Genomic DNA, 21,690 nt, shown 5'->3' on the forward strand with positions numbered 1-21,690 from the left:
TTCAAAAGATAGTTTTGGAGAGGAAAACATGTCAAAGATAAGACACTAAAAACAACGAACAAGACTAATTTCTATTCTTTGCTTCGAAAAATTCTTGAAAAAAAAACACTGATGCGTGATTGCAGTTTTCAAGCGTTTGTGTTCATCAGAAATAGGGAAAACCCAATAAGTAAGTCTCAAAAAACATGAATTGCTCACCAAATAAACTCATTTAATTGATCGCAACAAATTGACATTTCATTTCCCCCTATTGATGGCGAATCAGAATTAAGACCAATTAATTGAAACTTTTGTTTTGGGTTTTCTATTTTATTTTGAAACAATGAAATTAAGCGGGAGTAGCATGTCCTGCGTTTGAGAACAGGAGAACAGTTCCAAAAATTCAGAAAAAGCTTTCAGCACAGATTTTGGAAACACAGCGTACCATAGATTTCAATTTAGATCACAAACTGAACTTGCTCAAGCCTTAAACAGCCAGCTATTAGTTGCAGTTTGACAGAGCTAGAGAACCCTGTTCAGTTATCTAACACAAGCAAAGCTGCACTTCGCAAACACAAACGAGAAAACGACAAAAATCAGCTCTATAAACTGCCAAAAGAAAAAGTAGAAATAAGCTTCGAATTAAAAAAACTTCTGCTAGGTCTTCTGCTAGATTCGAATTGCAGTCTACAAAAAATAAAGAAAAAAAAATCTCAATTATTTGTATTTTTTATTGAAGCCTTTATCTCAGATTTGTGCATTTAGTTTTTGAGAAAATGAAAAAAAAAATTAAATTAAATAGGTGAAAAATCCCCCACTGAAAATTTTGAACGCCGTAGAACGTGAAGTAAAATGAAAAGAGACTAGCAAAACATACAGGCACAAAAAGAAGCAGCCGATTTTTCCACTGGTACCATTTTTTGAAAAATCAGTGCTGTGGTTTTTGAGAAAAACTGAAATTTCTGCGGGAAGTTAGAAAAAATTGCAAAAAAAAAACAAAATCCCATATGTTTTCATAATGCAATTTTTTTGTCAAACAGGACCTACAACTAGCCAAAAATAAAGCAACATTATATGCCGTTAAACTTTTTATGCTGAAATAATCTTGAATAAGATTAAAATTGAAATTTATCAAGTGCCACCATATGAGAACTTTTATTTGCAACTTAGGTTTTAAAAAAATTCTTCGTAATAATACCCTACGTTTCAATTGTGTAGAAAAAAGCAGAGAACAGACGCTTTTAAAATTCCAGTGCTTCAGATCGTGACTAAAGTAAATTGCCATCAAACAATGATTACTTTGCCACCAAATGACTACTTTTTATGCGAGTTAGGTTAGAAAAAAAAGAAGGTTCGTACTAATACAGTAACGCTCGCAAGTGTAATTTCGAATATATTTTTTTCACTCTAACTTTCCCTGTGATTTATTCAAGTTTTGTAGTCCAATAGAGCCATTAGTTGTGTTATTTTTTCTGTATATAATATTATGTATTATAAGTGACTTAAATTATCCGGACGAAACAACCTAACTTGAAATTTCAACCGCGTTTTCCTGAATTTGGGTAACAGTTAGACAAAAAGAGAACAAATTGCTTAGATATTCATAAGAATTAATATGGTGCAATTTGTTTGTCCGAAATTGTCAACCAAAATTTAATCCCAAAAATGGGTTATTTTAGCTTTTATCAATTAATCAAGAATTACCCTGAAACTACTTCGGTAATTGGTTAGAAAAAAAATCACAAGAAGCGTTTTAAACAACCCAACAAAATTCTAGAAGAGTCAAATCTCCAAAAACCTGTATAAGAGAAAATGTTTTCACCTGATAGTCAAACCCAATCTATATAAACTATATAAAACCCAAAATCTATACTGACAAACAAATTTTAAACAATTTAAGGATTTCTGAAGCTTTGTTGGGCTGCGTAAGAGGCTTCTTGTGATAGATACTTCTCATCACTTATTAAAGTAGTGATTGAAAAAAGTCAAAATGACCCATTTTTGGGGTAACATTTTGATTGAGAATTTCAGAGACCATATTTGCACCATAATAATTCTGATGAAATTCTCAGCAAATTTGGTTCTCTTCTCAATTCGTCTAATCTTCATCCAATTTAAGCAAAACGTGCTTGAAAATAAGGTTTTGTTCATTTTATCCGGATAATATAAACACAGAGGCTAAGCTGCACTTAGCCTACAAAACTAAAAATATGACCGATAACGCTACTGGGAAGAACTGAGTGAGTAAGACTTTGTGTCTACAAAATGTCTTATCTGACTCACGCCAGTTATAACGCATTAGCAGTACCAGCAAATTTGAAAAAAAATTACCAACTTACATGCCTCAATTTATAGAGCAGTCTATGGAGCAGTAATAACATGAAAAAATTGAACGTAATGAAAAAATGAATTTTTTTAAAATTTGAGATTTCTTGTGAAAATTATCTCCCCAAACGCCATATTTAGTACGTGATAAATTTCGCACCTACTAACAAATCAATTATGAAAAATAAGCTTCTTTCAACCAATTTGGAACGACTTCTGTGACGTATTAAATCTCCGCATGCAAAATATATCGCGCGTTAATTGACCCAAATGGCAAGTTATAAAACCCCGAAACTTTAAATCCCGTTATAAAAATCGTCAAAAATGGCTAGTTAAAAAGTCGAAATTTGTTTGAAAAAAAACCACCTCGAGCACAAATAATCCGTTACTTTCGTAACAAAAGTCGGAAGCAATAATAATCTGTGTTAAAACCCTTAGCATTGGCTGTGCTTATTGATCAAAATGAACATTCTATCGCAACAATATTTGCAACGCAATAATATTTGAGACTTGGGTTGGAAAAAAAGACAGTTGATTCTATCACACAAGCATTCCTTGTGTAATCAGCACTCCATATAGAACAGTAGCCACCCTCCTGCGCGGTTTTTTCTTCATTCAACCCTGTCAATAACGGTTTTTCATTCAAACCAGCCATCACAAATTGACTTCATCGTGGTTTTTTTTTCGAGCCACACTTCCATTTTGCTGTTCGATACTGACTGTATAAAACTCGTTCAACAACTGCTTGACAAAATATTGAATGGAGAGATTCACACATGTACAGGTTATTTATCTATTTACAATACAATTTAGTTAATTATCATTAAACGGCAGCAAATCGAAGGATGAAATAAAATTTTTAAGGTTTAATTGGCAACCATATTTACAGACTTTTTTTGTAAAACATGTTAAACTCAAGCACAAAGGCAAAGCTGTGTTTTGAACATAATATGTATAAAATATGTGTGAGAAAGTGGTATTACAATTGTCCATTTGGCAAATTCATTCATTAAATATTCATGGAACAAATGAGCTGATGATCATTTAAGACGCTCAAATTTGACGAGTGGGTGAGTACAACGAAATACACATTGATTTCAAATTATTATTCTGACAAACAGAAAAGGCACAAAATAGATCATTTTTATGTCACGTTTCTTGAAATTGTTCTAGGACGTGAACAGAATTGATTTCTAAGGGTTTAATTTTCAAAATTGCCCATTTTCCTAACATTCAGTTCATTTTTCACCGCTTCAGATGAATTGTGCGTGAACTAGTTTGTAGTTTGCCCTCTACGTTCAGTGGAGCTTTGAGATATCTGAGCGTGACCTGGGCAGACTTCCGGCTCTTAATCTGGCTACTGACTGGGGGAGGGGACTGGCACGTGCCGACCTCTTGAAGGGTGACCTGGCTCTAGGGGTCAGTCGGGTGGGGGTGTAGTCTAGTCCGCCGGCTGATGTCCCGTGATGGTCTGAGTATCCGGACTTGTCTGCTGCCCCAGTGTAGCTGAGGTTCTGGACTGATCCGCTCATGTTGGCTATGTCTGACTGGGAGGTGAAGGCCTTTCGCTTCATTTCCAACTCGATCTGATCTCGTAGCGAGTTGATCTGAAACAGTTGGCCATGTGTCCGCTGTTTGGCGTTTGATAAAAGATACAATTGTCAACTACTCTCAACATCTTTCCAATTTCTACTTTTGCTTTGTAATTTCCTAGTGATTCTATATGAGAAATGTGAAAGTGTTTTGCAGACCAGTTTTCATTTTTTGATATTCAAAAAGTATTAGGATCTATATCCAACGAATGATAATCAATAGTTGGCCGGGGTTCTTCATATCCGTACCTGTGACTCCAGGGTCCTCACTCTGTCCCTGTGTGCCTTCTCCCTAGAATCCAGGGTCTTCTCAGCAGTCCTCTGTGCACTCTTCAGTCTCTCCATCTCCCTGTCCTGATCCACTCTGTGTTTAGACGTCAGCTCAATCAGTCTACACACAAAAAATTAATCCACAAAATATATTTAACAGAAGTTCTCACCACGAATTTGCAGCTTGAGAATTTTTTTCAACATGTTGGTTTAGGAGACGTTTTTCAAAATAGCACAGCATTTAGATTGGCTGACGATATTGTTTGTTCCCATATTAAGTTGTAGAGCATTTTCTGTGAGAAACGCTATTTGATGTCAATCTATTTCTAATGGCCGTATTGAAAATTTTGGAGTTCGTTGATCACATCAAAAAGACATTATGTCACCTTCTGGCGTGTTTGTGGTCTGAGTCAGCCAGCATCTGCTGCAGATCCTCCACTTTCTTCTGCAGATCTCTGTTCTCAGTGTCCAATGCCTGGAGAGTCTGGTCCAGAGTGGCCCTGGCCACTGAGGACTGGGTCGCAATCTCCTCTGTCTTCATCCTCTCCCGGTCAAGCTATGAAACAAAAACTCAAATACATGATGTTACATTTAGTAAATTGTAACAAGCGCGTCGAACGCATCGAAAAATTAATTAAAGACTAGCGAGTAGGTAAAAATTTCAACAGATTCCCAAAATTTGAAATAATTTTTAGTTTATTTTTATTCTAGTTTATTTTAGTTTATTGTTTCCAATGATCTGATTTGAGGGTCTTAAAACAATTTTTTTTTCTAGTATTGCAAATGAAGACCTCGTTTCTCATTTAAGAATAGTTCGATAGTTGCACCAATCTTCTTGTTTTGAAGTTACTAGCAATAAGGTGAGCGTGTGGTGTACCTTGTCCAGTGCCTTTTTGAGCGCGTGTCTTTCCTTGCCGAGTCTCTCGGCCTGTTTCTGCAGCTGACTCCTGTCGTCCTCCGCCTCATTCAACTGTCGCTGCAACATGGCTGCCTTCTCACCCACCGCCTTCTTCTCCTACACACATCCACCCAAGTATATATTACAAAACACACCATTTCGATTTGAAGATACGATACATTTAACTTATGTTGCACATGAAGAAAAATGATACCATTTTACTTGAATATCTCTATTAGGCACAGCATATACTACTCAAATAAGACAAAATATTTGGCAGCCAATAGTGTGAGATTTGTCAAGGCTACTTGGTCAACACTATGCTTGGCTTATTACCATGAATGCGATGTATTGTAGCACATCGCAAGTCTATTTTTGTCTTCTGCATATTTTACCATTATCCAAAAAACTTCATTTAAAACATATCTTCAGTGCATTCCAAAACATCAAAAAATTCCCAGTATCATCTTATATCAAAGCTTAAAATTTTCAAGCTTTCCAAACAAATATACATTCCATGAATTTCTTCATTTTTCTCCAAACTTACAAATTTTTCAGAAGGATGATTGAATTGTTCAAAACGGCAAATTGAGATGTAAAAATAGCTTAAAAGCGAATAAATTGCAGCTGAATTAAATTGAGAGCTCAGTCCATTATCGTGTCATTTGTAAATTTTGTGTCATATAGTCTGAAAAAAGGAGGGAACTTATATCGGGGGAAACAAAACGATACAGCCCTGCACTGAAACTGACCTCCTGCACCTCCTGTAGTCTGTGGATGATCTCCTCCTCATTCTCCTGCTTCTGCTTCAGAATCACATTGGCGGACCTCAGTTGACCCTCCAGCTCCATCTTCCTCACCTGCCGCACACGTACATGCTTACTCATCTACTTCACTTTCTCTCAAATGTAAACCTCTCCTTACCAGAACGGCGAATAAGCTCGTATAATGATTCTTGATACCATTAGTTGATACATTTATGGTAACTTATGACATTCGAACTCAAAACTAGAATGCTGTTGTTATCTAGACGAGATTCTTGGAGGTATAAACAGCTGATATTATAATCCATTTTTTGTTCAACTAATTTGCTCGTCAGTTAATTCTCATCATTTTTTCAAAGTTGTTTACCTAATACGATATAACAGCATTAATTCATCTATTTCTCTCACCTCTTGTTCGGCCGATCCGTGCTGACTGTGCTGCAGTTGTTCAGACAACTGATGTGCTTGTCGCTTCGCATCCGCGGCAGCTCCCCTTGCGGCGTCCAGACGTTCCTGCAGGAGTCTTCGCTCGTGTTCTGATTCCGCCAGATGTTTCTCGAGGTCTTTGATCTTGTGGGTCTTCTCGGCACTGACTGCGCTGCTCTCGTTGAATGTCTGGTTGGCGTTAGCCAGCTAAAATTACATCAAGTATTTATTAAACTCTTATTCAACGGACACTAACATATTTTGCAACCACTTCGGTCGAAAAATCTCCGCCCTTTGGGTTGTCTTTGTTCCACATATATTCGCTTCATCCACATAACATAAGAGCAACAAGAACCGTGGTATCGATGTTTTTTTTCCAGCAGGTTAAGTGGCCTTTTGCTTTGCTCGATTTGGTTCACAGAGTGATAAAATACAGTAATCTGCCATTGGTATTGTTTACCTTGTCCTTGAGTTCGGTCTCCTCGCCCTCAACTCTCTGCAGATTGACTGTGAGTCTGTCGATGCTCAGCTGGAGTGAAGAGTTCTTGCTCTCCAGGTCTGCAATGTGTCTTCCCAATTGCTCGTTCTTCCCAACCACGTTCTAAACCATCAGAAACATTAATTACACGCTTCAAAACTTTAATTCAGCGGCTAAATACAATTTTTCACACTTCGGTTAAATGAGGTTGATTTCATGTCCAAAAAAACCTCACGAATATTCACAAAACCAATTAAAATCATAATTTAGACGGAGTTCCAATCAATACAAAAAAGACTCAAAATCTTTACAAGATTTAGTTCTTTACAAAAACTGTATTTTTCAATTCATGCAAAAAAAAACAACACGATTTCCATACACTGAGCGATTACTTATAATGTGTCACTTGAAAAAAAAAAATTCGATCAAGTAATTTTGCAGATTGAACTGTGCTCTACCTCGTATTCGGAGTCCCGCTCGTTCAACTGGTGCGTGAGTCTCTGCAGGTCTCCCTCCAGGGACCTCTTGGCCAGCTCCAACTTAGTGGCCTTGTTCTCAATTGAGTCCAGGGTCTCACACACACTCTTCCTCTCAGCCTCCACCTGCTCCCCACTCTTCTTCATCTGCATCAATTTCTCCTCCACCGCCTTCCTCTCTCCGTCCACCTGCAAATGTACGCCATCCCAATAACAAGTTTCATCATCGTTGTGTTACAAAAAAATGCGTTTCAATAAAATGTTTCATCATTTTCGAATCATCAGTGACGAGATTAATTCTGTTTAATAGTTTCGCTCTTTGCAGTATCCAAAAGCTATTACAAAAATGTAGATTGTTTTTTTGAACCGTTCTCTCACACAATTCGCTGATTTTGATAGTTAGAATGATCTTTTTGATCATCATGGTCGCCCAAGAAAACGCTTACCCACGACAAACCCTGAATTCACCCAAGACAGACATGTAGTTATGTCTTACATAAACCAAGCGGAAATTGTTCTCAGCCCCATTTGTAATGATGGCGCAGAGGCAGTTCAGCCGATTTCAAATACAGACAATTCAGCCAAAAAAGTAGCCAAAAACTAGCTCACACAGTAATGAATACTAGCAACTTAATTAATGTGACTAACCGCACTGAGTTGTCGTTCGAGTTCTCCTATCTTGTCATTCAGATACTTGATGTCTCTCTCGTTCCTCCTGATGGTCTCCTCCTGCAACATCAGGGCAGTCTGTGCACTGTTCAGTCTGTTGTCCGTCCCTCTCTTGGTATCCTCCACCTCTGTCAGACTCTTCTGGATGTGTTGCAGTCTAAACAAGGATACAAATGAGTTCAATTGAATTGATGCTAAATCAAACAGTCTGTCATAGGTTTAATGAGTTTAATTCTACTCTGTCAATAATCTCGAAGATGAAATATGGGTGTTTTGTCTTTTTCCAAATAATCTCATATGCCAATCATTTCCGAAAACCTTGACCTGCATCAGTTTTACCACTCCGATTGATTTAGTTAATTTGCTCTCTTTTTTGAAGCGCTAAGTTTAAACAACAACCTGTTTATAAAATACAACAGTTGTTTGCAACTGGTCAACTGGGGTCAAAAACGAATTTATGACAATAAAACGATTTTTCTATTTTCAGAAGCCATAAATTAACTCCAAACGAAAACAAATAAAACGTAAGACATTACTTGAAACCCTCCTCTCAACACCGATTTAAACAACCCAATTTACTTGTCATCAAAACATTTTATCAAATAAGTTTCTAAACAACCTCGAACTCTCACTGAATCGCAAAACAACATTTGAATCGTAAATTTCAAAACCATGACTTAAGTAAATAAACGTGTAAGTAGCACAAAACCAGACATAGTGAGCCAAAATTCATTCCAACGAACTTCGTACCAAAAATGGCAAAACTTATCTTCTTTTGTTTAATACTTTTTTGTACGGTATTTGTATATTCGAGAAAAGTGAATTCGAAATATGAAGATACTCACTTTCATTCACTTTTCGAGTCATTTTTATATCAAAACAAAGAATTATTGAAAACTCCATTACCATTTCCGAAAAATCAGCCAATGTTACTTTCAGAAGACGAAAAGTTTCTAATGGAAAGTATGGATAATTTTCTGAGAAAAACACCGATGATTCCAAACGAGTCTCACGTAAGACTGCAGATGTGTCTCAGTCTTGCAAGCACCGATGCTCAAGTTGGATTGTGTTACGTCCTCTTCTGGCAAGAGTTTGGAATAGTTAACTGATAACTAGCACATTACAGACATTTATCAGCTGCTTTTTGGATATCTATTGTCTTCTTCATAATGACAAAAAATTCTTTAAAAAAATTTAAATTAAATGTTTATCCCAATAAATAATCACTGAAAGAGTTTGTCAGTCGCCAAACGGGAACGTATCAATAAGCTTTTAAAGTATGTCACCAGGCACACGATTGTTAAGCGTGACACATTTGAAATCAAGACTATTGTAAAGACACATAAAAAAATCAATCAATTGGAATGCAATTAACTAAAAGCAACCACGCTAGCTTTGCAATCAATTAACTGTGCACGTGAAACCAAACTTTGCATAAATTGTGCATTTCAAAAATTTCGTGAAATATACTGAGCTGAAAAACATTTGCGAAGGCGTTTTTATTACTGCACTTTTTTGTGAAATACCTTTAATCGCTTCATTTGATGATTTAAAAAAGCTACAACTGTGTTCACTCATTACAAATAAAATGACAAGATAATATTTTATTTCCAGAGCAGTCTCCTGATTAAAATGAACTACAGACATTTTAAAAACCGATAAAAAGCACTTCCGAAAATGGCACTTAAACTAGCACTTTTATTTGCTACTTAGGTTGCAAAAACATTGCTTTGTAATATCAAACGCTCAGCTTGTGTATATAGCAATATAACTCCTATAAATGTTGGAAAAAGCACAATCATCAAGAAAAGCGAGTGCTGGTAAACTAAAAAGACAAAACAGGTAGATACACAATGTAACGAAAATGAGACAAAACAGGTTGATACACAATGTTACGAAAATGAGATGTTACGAAAATGAGATATAAAACTCTACACTTCAAGAAATTTAGTCCAAACAAACAAAATAACGGGAAGCCATTAGCCGATATGAAACAGATCTCTATTTCAATTTCTTCTTCACTAACATAACGTTTGGTGGGTATAAAATAAAAAACCAAAACTATTTTTTACTTCCAGATTGCCCTAAAGAACAAAACATAGCTAACTGACAGTTGGAAAAGAGTAAGGAACGCAAGGAGACTGAAAAAAAACTTGACTTGTTTTTTTCTTTCAAAAACCTCTAACTTTTGAATTTCGAAGAAAAAAAAAAGATTGCCGTACAGCTCTTTGAATTTGTTGAACAATCAATGAATGTTCTTATAACACCTTTTTGTTAAAATTAACCCAATTTGAGAAAACTTTTCAATAGGCAAAACTTTTATTTCGGTGGGACATCCGATAATTAATTTCCATTTTCGAAATTGGATGTCGATCACGTTTTTGGTGATCTTTACACTTTTGCTGTTCGAAAGTTGAGTTTGCCTTTCTTTTAAAAATGGAAACGCACTGAACTTGAAAAGAAATCACAATTCAAACCGCGAAAAATTAAAATTGAGTGTAAACAAATTTTAGACTTTTTCCTGAAAAAAAAATCAGCAAGACCTTTGTAAGAGTACTCACTACATTAATCACTCTTAATAATTTCACATAACGTGAGAGAAAAAAATTTATTAAAAATTTAGCTAAACACCACTAAATTTCACATTAAACTGGTAAAACGATAAATTCCTGAAATTATGAGCCAAAACCACCATATTTTAGCAAATAAATACGATCTGATCTGATCTGATAGTAAGTAGGGCTTCCTTAATCCGAGTCTATTGCCCCCCAAATGGTCACTGTTGCAAAAACATAGGCAACCAGGAATTTGGACCAAAATACACAATCGGTTGAAAAAACAGATCGAAACAATAAGCCAAGAAAATTGCGCTTACTTCAATTATCCTCACGAAAAATAGGCTACAATAACAAACTTTTCCCTTCAAGAACTATTGAGTATAACTTTGAAAACGCTACCTTTGTGGAAAGGAGAAGTCACGAATAAATTTCAAAATTTTTGCAACATTTCTCTTTTTTGTAATTGAGGGTCGGATAAGTTCTTTTTAGCTTTCTAAAACACCTTTCCAAACCTTAAGACAGGTACAGAAAGCCTGGATTTTTGAGAGGAATATTATTGCATATATATTCTTTGAGTGTAGGATTTTATGATGAAAAATGACTTCAACATAATATATCACTCGAGTGATTCCAATGAATATTAGGGAAAACGGATTTTGCGTGAATAAAAGAACTTAAAGAATACCCGAATACAAAGTTCATCCCCATTTTCAATGGTCGGAACAAAAACAAAACTGGGTCAATAAATATTATAACACACTCAACGAAGTATTAAAACCAAAAACTCAAAAATTCACGTTATGCTGGCCATTTGCACTTTCGTAATAGGAGAGCGTAATTAGCCTTCGACTTATCGAATGAATTTGAATTGAACTCAAAGTCAAAATTTTAACCGCAGAAAAAGGAAATTTAGGTGTGTTCAAATGTAAATACTTGTTTCTTGGGAAACGGTGTTTTCCGTTTTTTTATTAAGACTTAAAACAGCCAACAGGCAGTTGGAAAAGGGAAAATAACTCAAGAAAACAAAAAATACTGCCTTTTTTGAAAAAACTTTTGATTGGCACAATTTTGATAAAATTTACCCAATCTAAGAACACTGGACTGGATGAATCGGTATAACTTTTATTACCCTGGGGAATTTACAAACTAAAAGTCGACCACCATTTTCGTGACCTTTACACTTTTGCTGTTCGATAGTGGAGTGTGCATAAACATTCCCAACAGAAGGTAAATAATAGTGAAATGAATAAAAACTATCCTTCTTTGAATATAAATTCATAGTTTGATTAATTTTTTTGTGGAAAAACATTTATGAGATCAAAAAGGGAAGTTAAACTAAACTTGGACTTAAAACCGTCAATCAATATAAAATTAGTAGCACGAGGAATGAGAAAAGCACACGCAAGTTCTAAATGAGTGAGCTAAAGACCGTACAATTAAGTACATTCAGGTTCATGGATATTCTTAAGCCACTAAAATTTGTCTTTCAGTTTAGCGGAACATTGACATTTGCTCAAACGAGTCAGCAACCATGGACTTATCAAAACTACCTTTAACTCATAACTAAAGCGCATATAGAAAAAGAAAATTAAATGTTTGCTAGTAACTTATGGAACCATATCGAATGAATAAACCTAAACTAACACAAATCACAATTTTAAGATCAAATTATGATGCAGTTTGTATTCTTGTTGAGTCTTCATTTATTTTGTTTAAATATTAATTGTAGAACTAGCGTCAATTTTTTCCACAAAGCCGAACAAAAATATCATCCGATTCAAATTTTATCACAAACAGACAAGGAACTAATTGCACAAAATCAACCTGCACAAATCAAATCATCGCAGCAATCAGAAGAAATAGGCGATTCATCAAGGAAAGAGATACATGACAAAGAATCTGATGAGATATCAGAAAAACTCCTGGAAACTAAAATACAAGTTCCTCATGGTGCCCACTTCCGCCTAGAGATATGTCTCGCGCACGCCTACGATGAAGTACAAGTAGCTATATGCTATTCTCTGTTCTGGCAAGAGTTTGAAGAGACGTAGATTGAACAAACTTGAGAACAGTACAATGTGCTCATGGCGCATTTGGAGAACAATTTGTTCATGCATTTAATACCTATTGCAGTTCTAAAATCAATATTTCTGTAATAAGTGATAACTCTACTGTCTGTACGCAATTAATTGTTCGCCCAGGCGCCTATCTGAGAAACAACTGTATACTGCCGAGTTTAATTGTTCCAACAACTAAGTGGGAAAAAAACTTTTTTTCAGTACCTTTTCCACGCAAATAATCTGGTTATTTACAAGCTGTTAGATTAACTTTCAATCTAACCTAGTCAGAGCAGCTCACCCTCTCGAATCGCGAACTTTGAACCTACTTCGGAGCCACCAGCAAAACCAATTGAAATTTTTCACGGCTTATGCGGTATTGTAGTTTGCAAACCATTTAAAAGTAAATAAAAGACATCCGATTCAATGATTTTTTGCTAAAACCTACTACTAAATCAATCGAAACTAAATCAATCAAAGATTTTCTGCAGTATATAGGTGCAATTCAATTGAAAAAAATGTAAAATACAAAATTGGGCGACTTATCTTGAAAAACTTCGACAAGGACAACGTCGCAAAAGTGTCAATCAACTCCAGAAAACAAATTAACTTTTTGAAAACTTTTTTGAACTATTTTAAAATTTCCGAGAATCTATTACGATCGATAAAAAGTTTTAAAAAACAACTAGGATTGGCATATTTGTCGAAAAACTACCCTAATTTAGATATAGAGGCGGTGCTGCGCTTTTTAAACACTAGCCAGAATACGACAAAAAGTAGCTCTATAAAGTACAACAAGAAAAAGTAGAAATAAGCCTCGAATTAGTAAAAAAAAAATTGGCTACGTCGGGGAATCAATCCGCGACCTGGAGATTATGAGTCTCACACACTAAATACTCAGTCACGGACAATTAAAAAATCACAAACACTAGCTACAAATAAAGCAGAGAACAGATGATATGAAATTTCCAATACTACAGATCGTGATTATAGCAAAAGTGCCACCAAACGAATGAAAACTTTTAATAAACACTTTCATTTGCAAGTTAAGTTAGAAAAGAAAAAAAATTCGTGCAAATACACCAACGCTCGCAAGGTGGCTAGTATACAAAAAAACCGGTTGAACTATCAGGTAATTTTTATTACATTGGGCATTTTTGGAACTAAGGTCATTCAGGTTTTCACGCCATCTGCACTTTCGTAGCTAGAGAGCGTAGTTTGCCTTCCTTTCAGCAACTGAATTTTATGAGAAGATTTCAAATCAGAAGTCAAACAGCAAAAAATCACATTTGAAAACAGAGGCATCTTTTCAGCAAGTGAATTTTATGAGAAAATTTCAAATCAGAAGCCAAGCAGCAAAAAATCACAATTGAACAGCTAGAGGAACATGTTTAATATTGATTGAATTTGCTATACTGATGCAGCACGAAAAGTTGTTTCTATATTTAAAAAATTAGAAGAGTAAGAAACTTTGAGATAAACAATTTTCCCAAGGAGATAAATTTCTCATACAAAAAATTAAACAATCGCAGCTTATGCAGAAACAACTATCCCATCCCGTTTTTTCAATGTACCTTTTCGTCTCAGATTTGATTGCGTAAATTTCGAGAAAATTCAAGAACTTACCAAAAAACGGTCGAAAGTTCTATAAAACAAAGTTTCTCTGCAAAAAAAAAAGCAAATTATGGCCACTCGTTCTGAGAACTGAACCCGAAATTTCCGGTATGACAGGGTAATTTTCGAGAATATTCAAAAAATTTAAAAAACAAACAAAAAATCAAAAATTTGACTTTTCAAGGGCGATAACTTTTTGTGCAAATTTTTTTGTTAATGTCAGCTAATGCAGAGGAGCTTCCCACTACCCGTTATCTCATTGAACCCAATATATCATATTTGAAAGGTTGGTTTTCAAAAAGGGTCAAAATTAAAAAAAAATTGGATTATTCCGAGGGCCATAACTTTATATGCAAAAAATTGGTCGTAGCCACTTATGCAGCGAAGCTTTCCAAAACAATTCAATTTATTAAAACCCAATACTCATATTTGAGAGAGGTAGTTTTCGAGAAAAGGCAAAAATATGGTTCAAATATTCCCCCATGGTTTTCGTAGACTGTAGACAGAGTGGTCAAGTAAAAAAAGACTCTGGAGGAGCACGCAGGCACAAGGAGGAGTCAGCGGTTTTTCAATTGATATTCTGTTTTTGAAAATGAGGAGAAGTTTCAGAGAAAAACTAAAATTTTAGCAAAAAGTGATAAAATTTTCCAAAACGAAAAAAAATTAAATTTCAACAAACCGATTGCCTAAACATACAACCAACTTGAAAAGTGCGGAGCGGAGTGCTTAAATTGTGTTTATTTTAAAACGGCCCAAAATTACGTTCCTAAATGGATGAAAACTAAGTCAAAATAATCTGACCGAGGAATTTCTTTAGCGAAACAAAAAAAACAGGAAATACGAAGTCAAGGTTAATAAAATTTAAAAAAGTAGGTGCAAATCAAACACTAATGAACATTAAAGAAAAATGCGCGCAGAAAACAAAATATTTCCAAGATGTGACCACTAAGCGGACAACAGATAAGCAGACAAATAATTATCCGACAATTTTATTTGATACAGAATATTTCCCGTTCGAAAAAAAAAACAGGTCCTGGTCAGATTCGAACTCAGGACCTTTGCCGTCCCAGGCATATTCGTTACCTCCAGGCTAAGTTGTTCGGGAAGACTGCGCAAACGTTTGTGAGAACACGGCCAAAAAATAGCTCTATCAAGTGAGATAAAAAAAGTAGAAATAAGCCTCGAATTTGCAAAAACTCGAATTAGCAAAAATCTACGACCTAGCAAATTTGAGTCTCATGCAAAAATCATTCAGCCACGAATACTTAACATCCCCAAAGCTACATATGCTAATAAATTCCCAATTGCATACAGCAAAAGTAGCACTAAATACAAAAAAGATACAATTTTGCATGTAATAAATTGCAAATCATAAAGCCATATTATGTGTATATTATGCATTTCAAAAATTGCGAGAGATATTGAGTTAGAAAATTACTGAAATCGAGATTTTATTATTGTTATATGGTTTGAAACAAATAGCTTTTTTCGGTTCACTTGTTCAAATGCATCGACTGTGTAAACTTTAACTATTCGAATGTCAAAACACATGTTATCAATAAGCTGTAAAGGTGCAACAAAAAGCTGTCATGCCAATTCGATGCATGACACAAATATTGTTGCCTCAAGTCGCAACAAAATTTGCGACTTAGGTTGGAAAAAAGAAATTTCGTACGATAACACTTTGCTTTGCACGTGTAAATGCATTAAGAAACAAGGTAGCGATGACTCCAGACGTCCTAATGAGTCCTGTGGACAAACTTGTTTACGGGGAAAAAGTCTAGTACCCGGTTGCAATACCCTTGCTTATCGCAAGGGTAATTAGCACAACTTTACAGATCTGAACATAGCAAAAATTCGCGATTATAATTCATCCTAGGAGAAACCAAAAGTCATACCATGAAAAACTGATTTCCGCGTGACAAAATTTTACACACAAGCAATGCTGAACTTGTAAAAGCATGCAAGCTCGCCTCTGTATATAAATATCCCACGACCCAGTTGCATGTTTCCGAATCATTTTTACCTCGAGATGTGTGCGATAAAAAGCTATGCAACTCATGTATTCGCCAGAAAAATTGAATTGATTTACCTGTGGTCCAGTCGGTTTCTGTCCTCCTCCATATCCTGCAGCTGTCTCTGGCACTGTTTGATGGCCACCTGGCACTCGTCCCTCTCCCTCTCTGTGTCCTTCAGCTGCTGGATGAAGTCCACCATGGCTATCCGCACTGTCTCTGGGTCCACTTCTGCCACATATCTCTCCAGTCTGGTCGGACTCCACGAACGCACTGGCGAGTTGCTTCTCTGCGATCCAGTCGAGGCAAGACCTGCAATGTCAACAATTGGTATAAAGTCGTAAAGATCGATATTATGGCTTGCCTAAGATTATGCGATATAGCAAATGACATAGGGTTCCTTCGATGCGTAACCAATTTATCATATCGTATAAATTCTGCTCTGTTCATAGCAAAGTTCCTCTTCCAACAGCTAGTTGAGCAGTAAAATCTAACTATAAAAAATACTTATGCTGTCATCCATATGCTGCTATTGCATATCGAGGATGCACACAATTCGGGAAACCTAAGAAAAGACTTGATAAAAACTTAATACTTTTTTAACAGAAGAAAAACTAACCTTTGGATGCGCTGTGACTCCTTCCACATGGGGACACACTCCTTCCGCCCACTCTCAGTCCAATAGTCCTCCTGAGGGTGGAGTGGAGCTGACTGAGTTTGAACTCCACCTCCCGCTTGTTGCCTTCGGTCCTCGCCAGTTGACCCTCCAGTGCTGTGATTCGCCCATCTGCACCTTGAGACCGCATCTTCATTTGGCCTATTTCGTCATTGGCAGCTGCCAGTACTGTCTCTAATTGTCTAAAACAGCCAATAATTATGCCGATAAATTCCTAAATTAAAATACAATTTGCTGACCAAACTGAGAAACAAAAACATTCAAATGCAGCAAATAAGTATGAAATAAATAATGTTTGCGCCCATAACCACCTTTTCAAATTCCAAAAACATATTCGAATGATTCCCAACACCTAGGAGTAATTTGTTCTGGCCAAATTCCCATTGTTTGGCATCCTATCGAGTCTCTACTAGAAAAAAAATATTTGTTAGGTTTTCAACGGTAAAACCAAGAATGACTTTTGGTCAACCAATTAAGTCTGTCTTGGTGTTTTTTTTTCTGTCCAAACTATACCAGTTGAGACATGAACCTCACCTAGCTTTTTCTTCTGCCTTCTTCTCTGCAAACGTGACTTCTTCAAGAGCGGCGTTGAAGTCTCTCTCTTTGAGGTTCATCTCATCCTCTAGCTCCTGACTCTTCCTATTCAGATAGGCCACTTCTTTCAGGGCACTCTCCCGCCCAGCATCTGTCTCCACTAGCTATAAAACAAATGAAGGATCATTCATCATAAACACATTTACATCAAATTTTCAAAATAAAACTCTTCATTAAAAACACCAGAGAAAAACGAATTCTTCAGAGAAAAACTCAAGAGTTGATCTCGAAGCTTGGATGCCCAGATCTGAAAGCTTCGTTGATCTGTAAGCATAGAGCTTATATGATCTCAAAAACAACTAGATTTCAAAAAAGAAATCAACGTCGCACTGCACAAAAAACAAGGATGACCGGTTGCTGTGCAAGTAGCACAGAATGCTCCGACCAAACAATTAGGGTTTTTTTTTTCAATATAGTGTCGTTTATATTGTGAGTGGTGGGATGAGAGGAAGTTACAGAAAGCCTAGAACTAAGGCATTTTCGATAGGTATATTAAAGTAGGCAAATTGGTAAACAGTTTTCCTCGAATAAACACCAGAAAAGCAAAACATCAAAAAATTTTCTTTTTTATATTTTGCAGAAATTTTTTGAATATTTGAAATCTTTTTAATTCAAAGTAGCCGCTAAAAAATCAAATTTTTTACTGGATTAAGACTAAGCTTTTAGGTACACTAAGTTTTTCAGAGCCAGTTTTTCTCGACACAGAATATTTTTTTTGGAAATTTTTATATGTTCGAATCACAATTTACAGAGATTTAATATGACATCACTCGACCCCTTTCGATATTTTCTTGGTTTTTAATTTTGCAAGGGAAAAAAGTAAAAAAAAAACTGAATTAACTCAAAGACAAAGTTCTTCCCCACTATCAGTGGCCGCGGAACAATAATATTGAGCTTGAAACAGTTTTCCTGAAAAAAAAAAATGAAAAAACACGACCAAATTAAGTGTCTTCACTTTGTTCATTGATGCTTTAAAATAAACTGACCTTTGTCTTGAGAGCGTGTATCTCATTCTTGTTATCTTCAATCTTGTTCTCCAGTCTGTCAACATTGGCGTGCAGCTCTGATATCTCCTGACTCTTCTGGGCTATCTCCCCCTCACACGACTTGATCTTCCTCCTGCATTCCTGTGCGTCTCTTCTCGCCTCCACCCTCTGTTTGTCCACTTCTCTCAGCTGGTTTCTCTGGTCATTCGCCTCACGCACTATCTCGTTCTTCGTCTGCTCCAGCACTGAAAAAAGTTTAAAATGACGTTTTGATATGGCGTGCAAAACTAATTCGACAACGTTCGAATGAAAATTGGGCAGAAATAAAAAATAAAATTGCAGCAATCTCAGTATCTAGAACTAGAAAGGATTTTTTTTGCGTAGAAACCATTTGCAAAAATTCCCATCTCCCCTTGCACAAGTCATATGCATCCTAAATAACCATTCATTTTCTAGTGTTTTTGTTTGCATTGATATTTTCAGGCGCAGATCTAGGAATTTCTCGAGGGGGAAGCGGATTTTCAAAAAAAGTTTTGAGAATTTTGTCGATCGTTTATTTTAGGTCAACCAAATTGATTTTCTGAGCTCTCTCAAATCGCTATAAAGAGCCTAATTTGTGGAAAAAAAACAGGCCAAAAAGGGCGTTTTTATGCACGTTTTGGAAAATGTCGACCAAAAAATTGAGTTCGACCAAAAAATCAGCCAAAAATGGATATCTCAGAAGTAGTAAAAAGGGGGATCCTTTGGGTCGGCAGCTGGTCGAATCCCTGAGAGAAGAAGCGTCCGCTCCCCCCCCCCCCCTAAATCTGTTTGTGCATATTTTACCAAACAAGGGTAAAGAGGAGTAAACTCATTAGTATGCCACTATCTACATCGAAAAATATCCAAAAGAGTGAGGTGACTCACTGGCGATGCGCTGGTTCCTCTCCTCCACATTTCGGAACAGATTGGTCTTCTCCTGTTCTATCTTCTTGATACTATTTCTGAGCTGCTCGTTGGCCTGGTTGATGGCCTCCTTCTCACTCTGCTCACTACTCAGTCCCCTCTTCAGCTCCAAGTTCTCTTTCCTCACCAGGTCACGTGCATCCTCACCTGCATTAATCAATAACAACAATTAGACTCGATGAAACATTCGCCAAACACAACTATCTTCAACTTCCTTTCAAATCATTAGAGAAATTTTGTGAAGCATTTCAAATCTAAATGTCGTAGAAAATCGCGAATTCCCGGTGGTCCAGATGCGTTACGTGAATGAGAAACTAAAGAATTGCAGTTTTTGGCATCGTGTAGATTATTTATTTGTGAACGTTAGTTTTTCTTCCGGAAGATGGAAAAAATGATTGCCAATAAGTGAACAATAACTGACCCTCCTTGATGATTCTGTGTGCATCTCCCAACTCCCTCCTCTGCTGCTCTTTCTGCTCCTCGGCGGCTGCCAAGTGACTCTTCAGCTCATGGATCTCCTGGCCCAGCTCCTCCTTGTCTCCCTCAAGCACCGCAATCTGCTGTTTCAGTTGCTTCTCACTATTCGCACTCATGTCTCTGGATAAACACACGCATGCTCAACACTTTTCACAATGAAAATCTTTTTCGAATAGTGAATATGTATTTGTGTATCATTTGTGTCCTAGGCAAAATTTTTTTGTGTATCCGAGACCAAATATCTTCAACTATTTTTGCATTTTGGTCGGGAGCTCAAGTATCAGGAACACAAATAGTCTGGTAAATTCATGTAAAACACTGCGTTCCGCTAGTGTTATATATTCACATAGCACTCAAAAAGATTCCACAAAAACTTCACAGGTAGTAGCATTCAAATTATACCAAAATTTCCTTTTTATATGACAATCAATTACATTCATAACTCGCAGTTGAAACGTGGCCAATTTTAGGGTCTTGCCCGATTGGAAGAGAATTCTTTAAGCAAAGTGAGTTTTCAATTCAACGCTAGTTTTTCATCTTAATTTTGGCGACATTTCATGTACTAATATACTGACTTGGAGTCTTCTAGAACATTCTCAAGGTCCTTGATCTGTTCGTCCTTCTGCAGCTCCGTCTGCTGTGCCTTTTCCATGGTGTCATACAGCTGTGCTTTGAGTCCGTCCAGGTCAGTCTTCAGCTGCTCATTGGCTGCATTCGCCTTGCTCAGTCTGTCTGTGATTCGCACTCTCTCTGCTTCCGCCAAGTGAAGCGCCTGCAAAACATAAAAACCAAATTATCTTCGAGACAATGTATATCAAAAATAACACAATTTGAGGTTGTTTATTATTATATACCTAAAAACATAGTCAACAAAAGAGTCAATATACGCCGGTAAACAGAAAAAACTGACTTGATTTTGAAATTCGAAGAAAAAAAAATAGAATGCATTAGAGCTCTTTGAGTTTCGAGAACAATTTATGATTGACAACGCTATTTTGATAAAATTAACCCTTTTTGTATTTCGCTGGAAAATCTGAAAATTTAAATCCATTTTCGAAATAAGTCTTTCACGTTTTTCGTGAACTTTACACTTTTGCTGCGCGATAGTGCAGTTACCTTCCTTTTAACAAAAGAAATTAACTGAACTAAAAAAAAAGTCAAAGAAAATTTGAGCCTGAACAAGAAAAAAACATGAAACAAAAAATCATCACTACCTACATCGACTTTTAACAATGGCATCTAAATGGCAACTATTTTTGAGCACCGGAAATTAGGTTTTCGAAAAAGTGTGAATCAAAATATTTTTGTTAGCCAACGGTGAGTTAGATTTTCTCAGATCATCCGAAACTTACGACAAAGCTATAACCTATGCTTCAGATGTCTAAAATTTAATTATAAAAATTGAGGCAGAACTCAATTTGATCCTGAGACATTTTTCGCGCATTAGTTTTAATCTTTTTTCTTTTATATATACATATGGAGTCGAAACGAATATTCATTCTTTCCTTCGCATTGATGTCACTCATTACCTGTTGTTTGTCGTTCTCGGCCATGAGGAGACTCTCGTCCCTGTCCTTGTGCACGGCGGCCATCTCCTCCTTAAGCTGACCAACTGTCTTCTCGTGCTTCTGTTCACTCTCCTCCATCTCACTCTTGGCCTTGTGCAGCAGCTGTTCACGCTCCTGCTCGTACAACTTCCGCTGCGAGTCCTAGAAGCAATAAAAAATGCCATCACAGTCGACCTTGGACACCAACAACAGTCTGCCTTAGACTAAGGCTCAAATTAACAAGAACCTTGAGCATCACATTTGAAACATTCAATAATTGCGATGATCTCATGTTATCAGCTTTTTAAAAACTCAGTACTCGCGGTTGCAAAAAGTTTTCGCCA

General features: G+C 36.4%; 1 protein-coding gene across 1 annotated transcript in view; it reads right to left on the bottom strand.

Moving 5' to 3' along the window:
• Nucleotides 1-3,049: 3,049 nt before the first annotated feature.
• Nucleotides 3,050-21,690, bottom strand: part of LOC134846494 (rootletin-like) — a 30,894-nt gene continuing 12,253 nt past the window's right edge. The window contains exons 16-32 of the mRNA XM_063863869.1: nt 21,329-21,508; nt 20,375-20,571; nt 19,744-19,919; nt 19,284-19,469; nt 18,378-18,622; nt 17,332-17,495; nt 16,741-16,979; nt 16,199-16,433; nt 7,857-8,034; nt 7,191-7,397; nt 6,715-6,855; nt 6,237-6,461; nt 5,817-5,924; nt 5,044-5,181; nt 4,553-4,722; nt 4,146-4,287; nt 3,050-3,911 (exon numbers count right to left, since the gene is read on the bottom strand). Coding sequence (XP_063719939.1) covers nt 3,603-3,911; nt 4,146-4,287; nt 4,553-4,722; nt 5,044-5,181; nt 5,817-5,924; nt 6,237-6,461; nt 6,715-6,855; nt 7,191-7,397; nt 7,857-8,034; nt 16,199-16,433; nt 16,741-16,979; nt 17,332-17,495; nt 18,378-18,622; nt 19,284-19,469; nt 19,744-19,919; nt 20,375-20,571; nt 21,329-21,508 — 3,240 coding nt within the window. The 3' untranslated portion in view covers nt 3,050-3,602. The remainder of the gene's footprint in view (nt 3,912-4,145; nt 4,288-4,552; nt 4,723-5,043; nt 5,182-5,816; nt 5,925-6,236; nt 6,462-6,714; nt 6,856-7,190; nt 7,398-7,856; nt 8,035-16,198; nt 16,434-16,740; nt 16,980-17,331; nt 17,496-18,377; nt 18,623-19,283; nt 19,470-19,743; nt 19,920-20,374; nt 20,572-21,328; nt 21,509-21,690) is intronic.

The sequence above is a fragment of the Symsagittifera roscoffensis genome, chromosome 5, assembly GCF_963678635.1.
Source record: "Symsagittifera roscoffensis chromosome 5, txSymRosc1.1, whole genome shotgun sequence".
Lineage (NCBI taxonomy): Eukaryota > Metazoa > Xenacoelomorpha > Acoela > Convolutidae > Symsagittifera > Symsagittifera roscoffensis.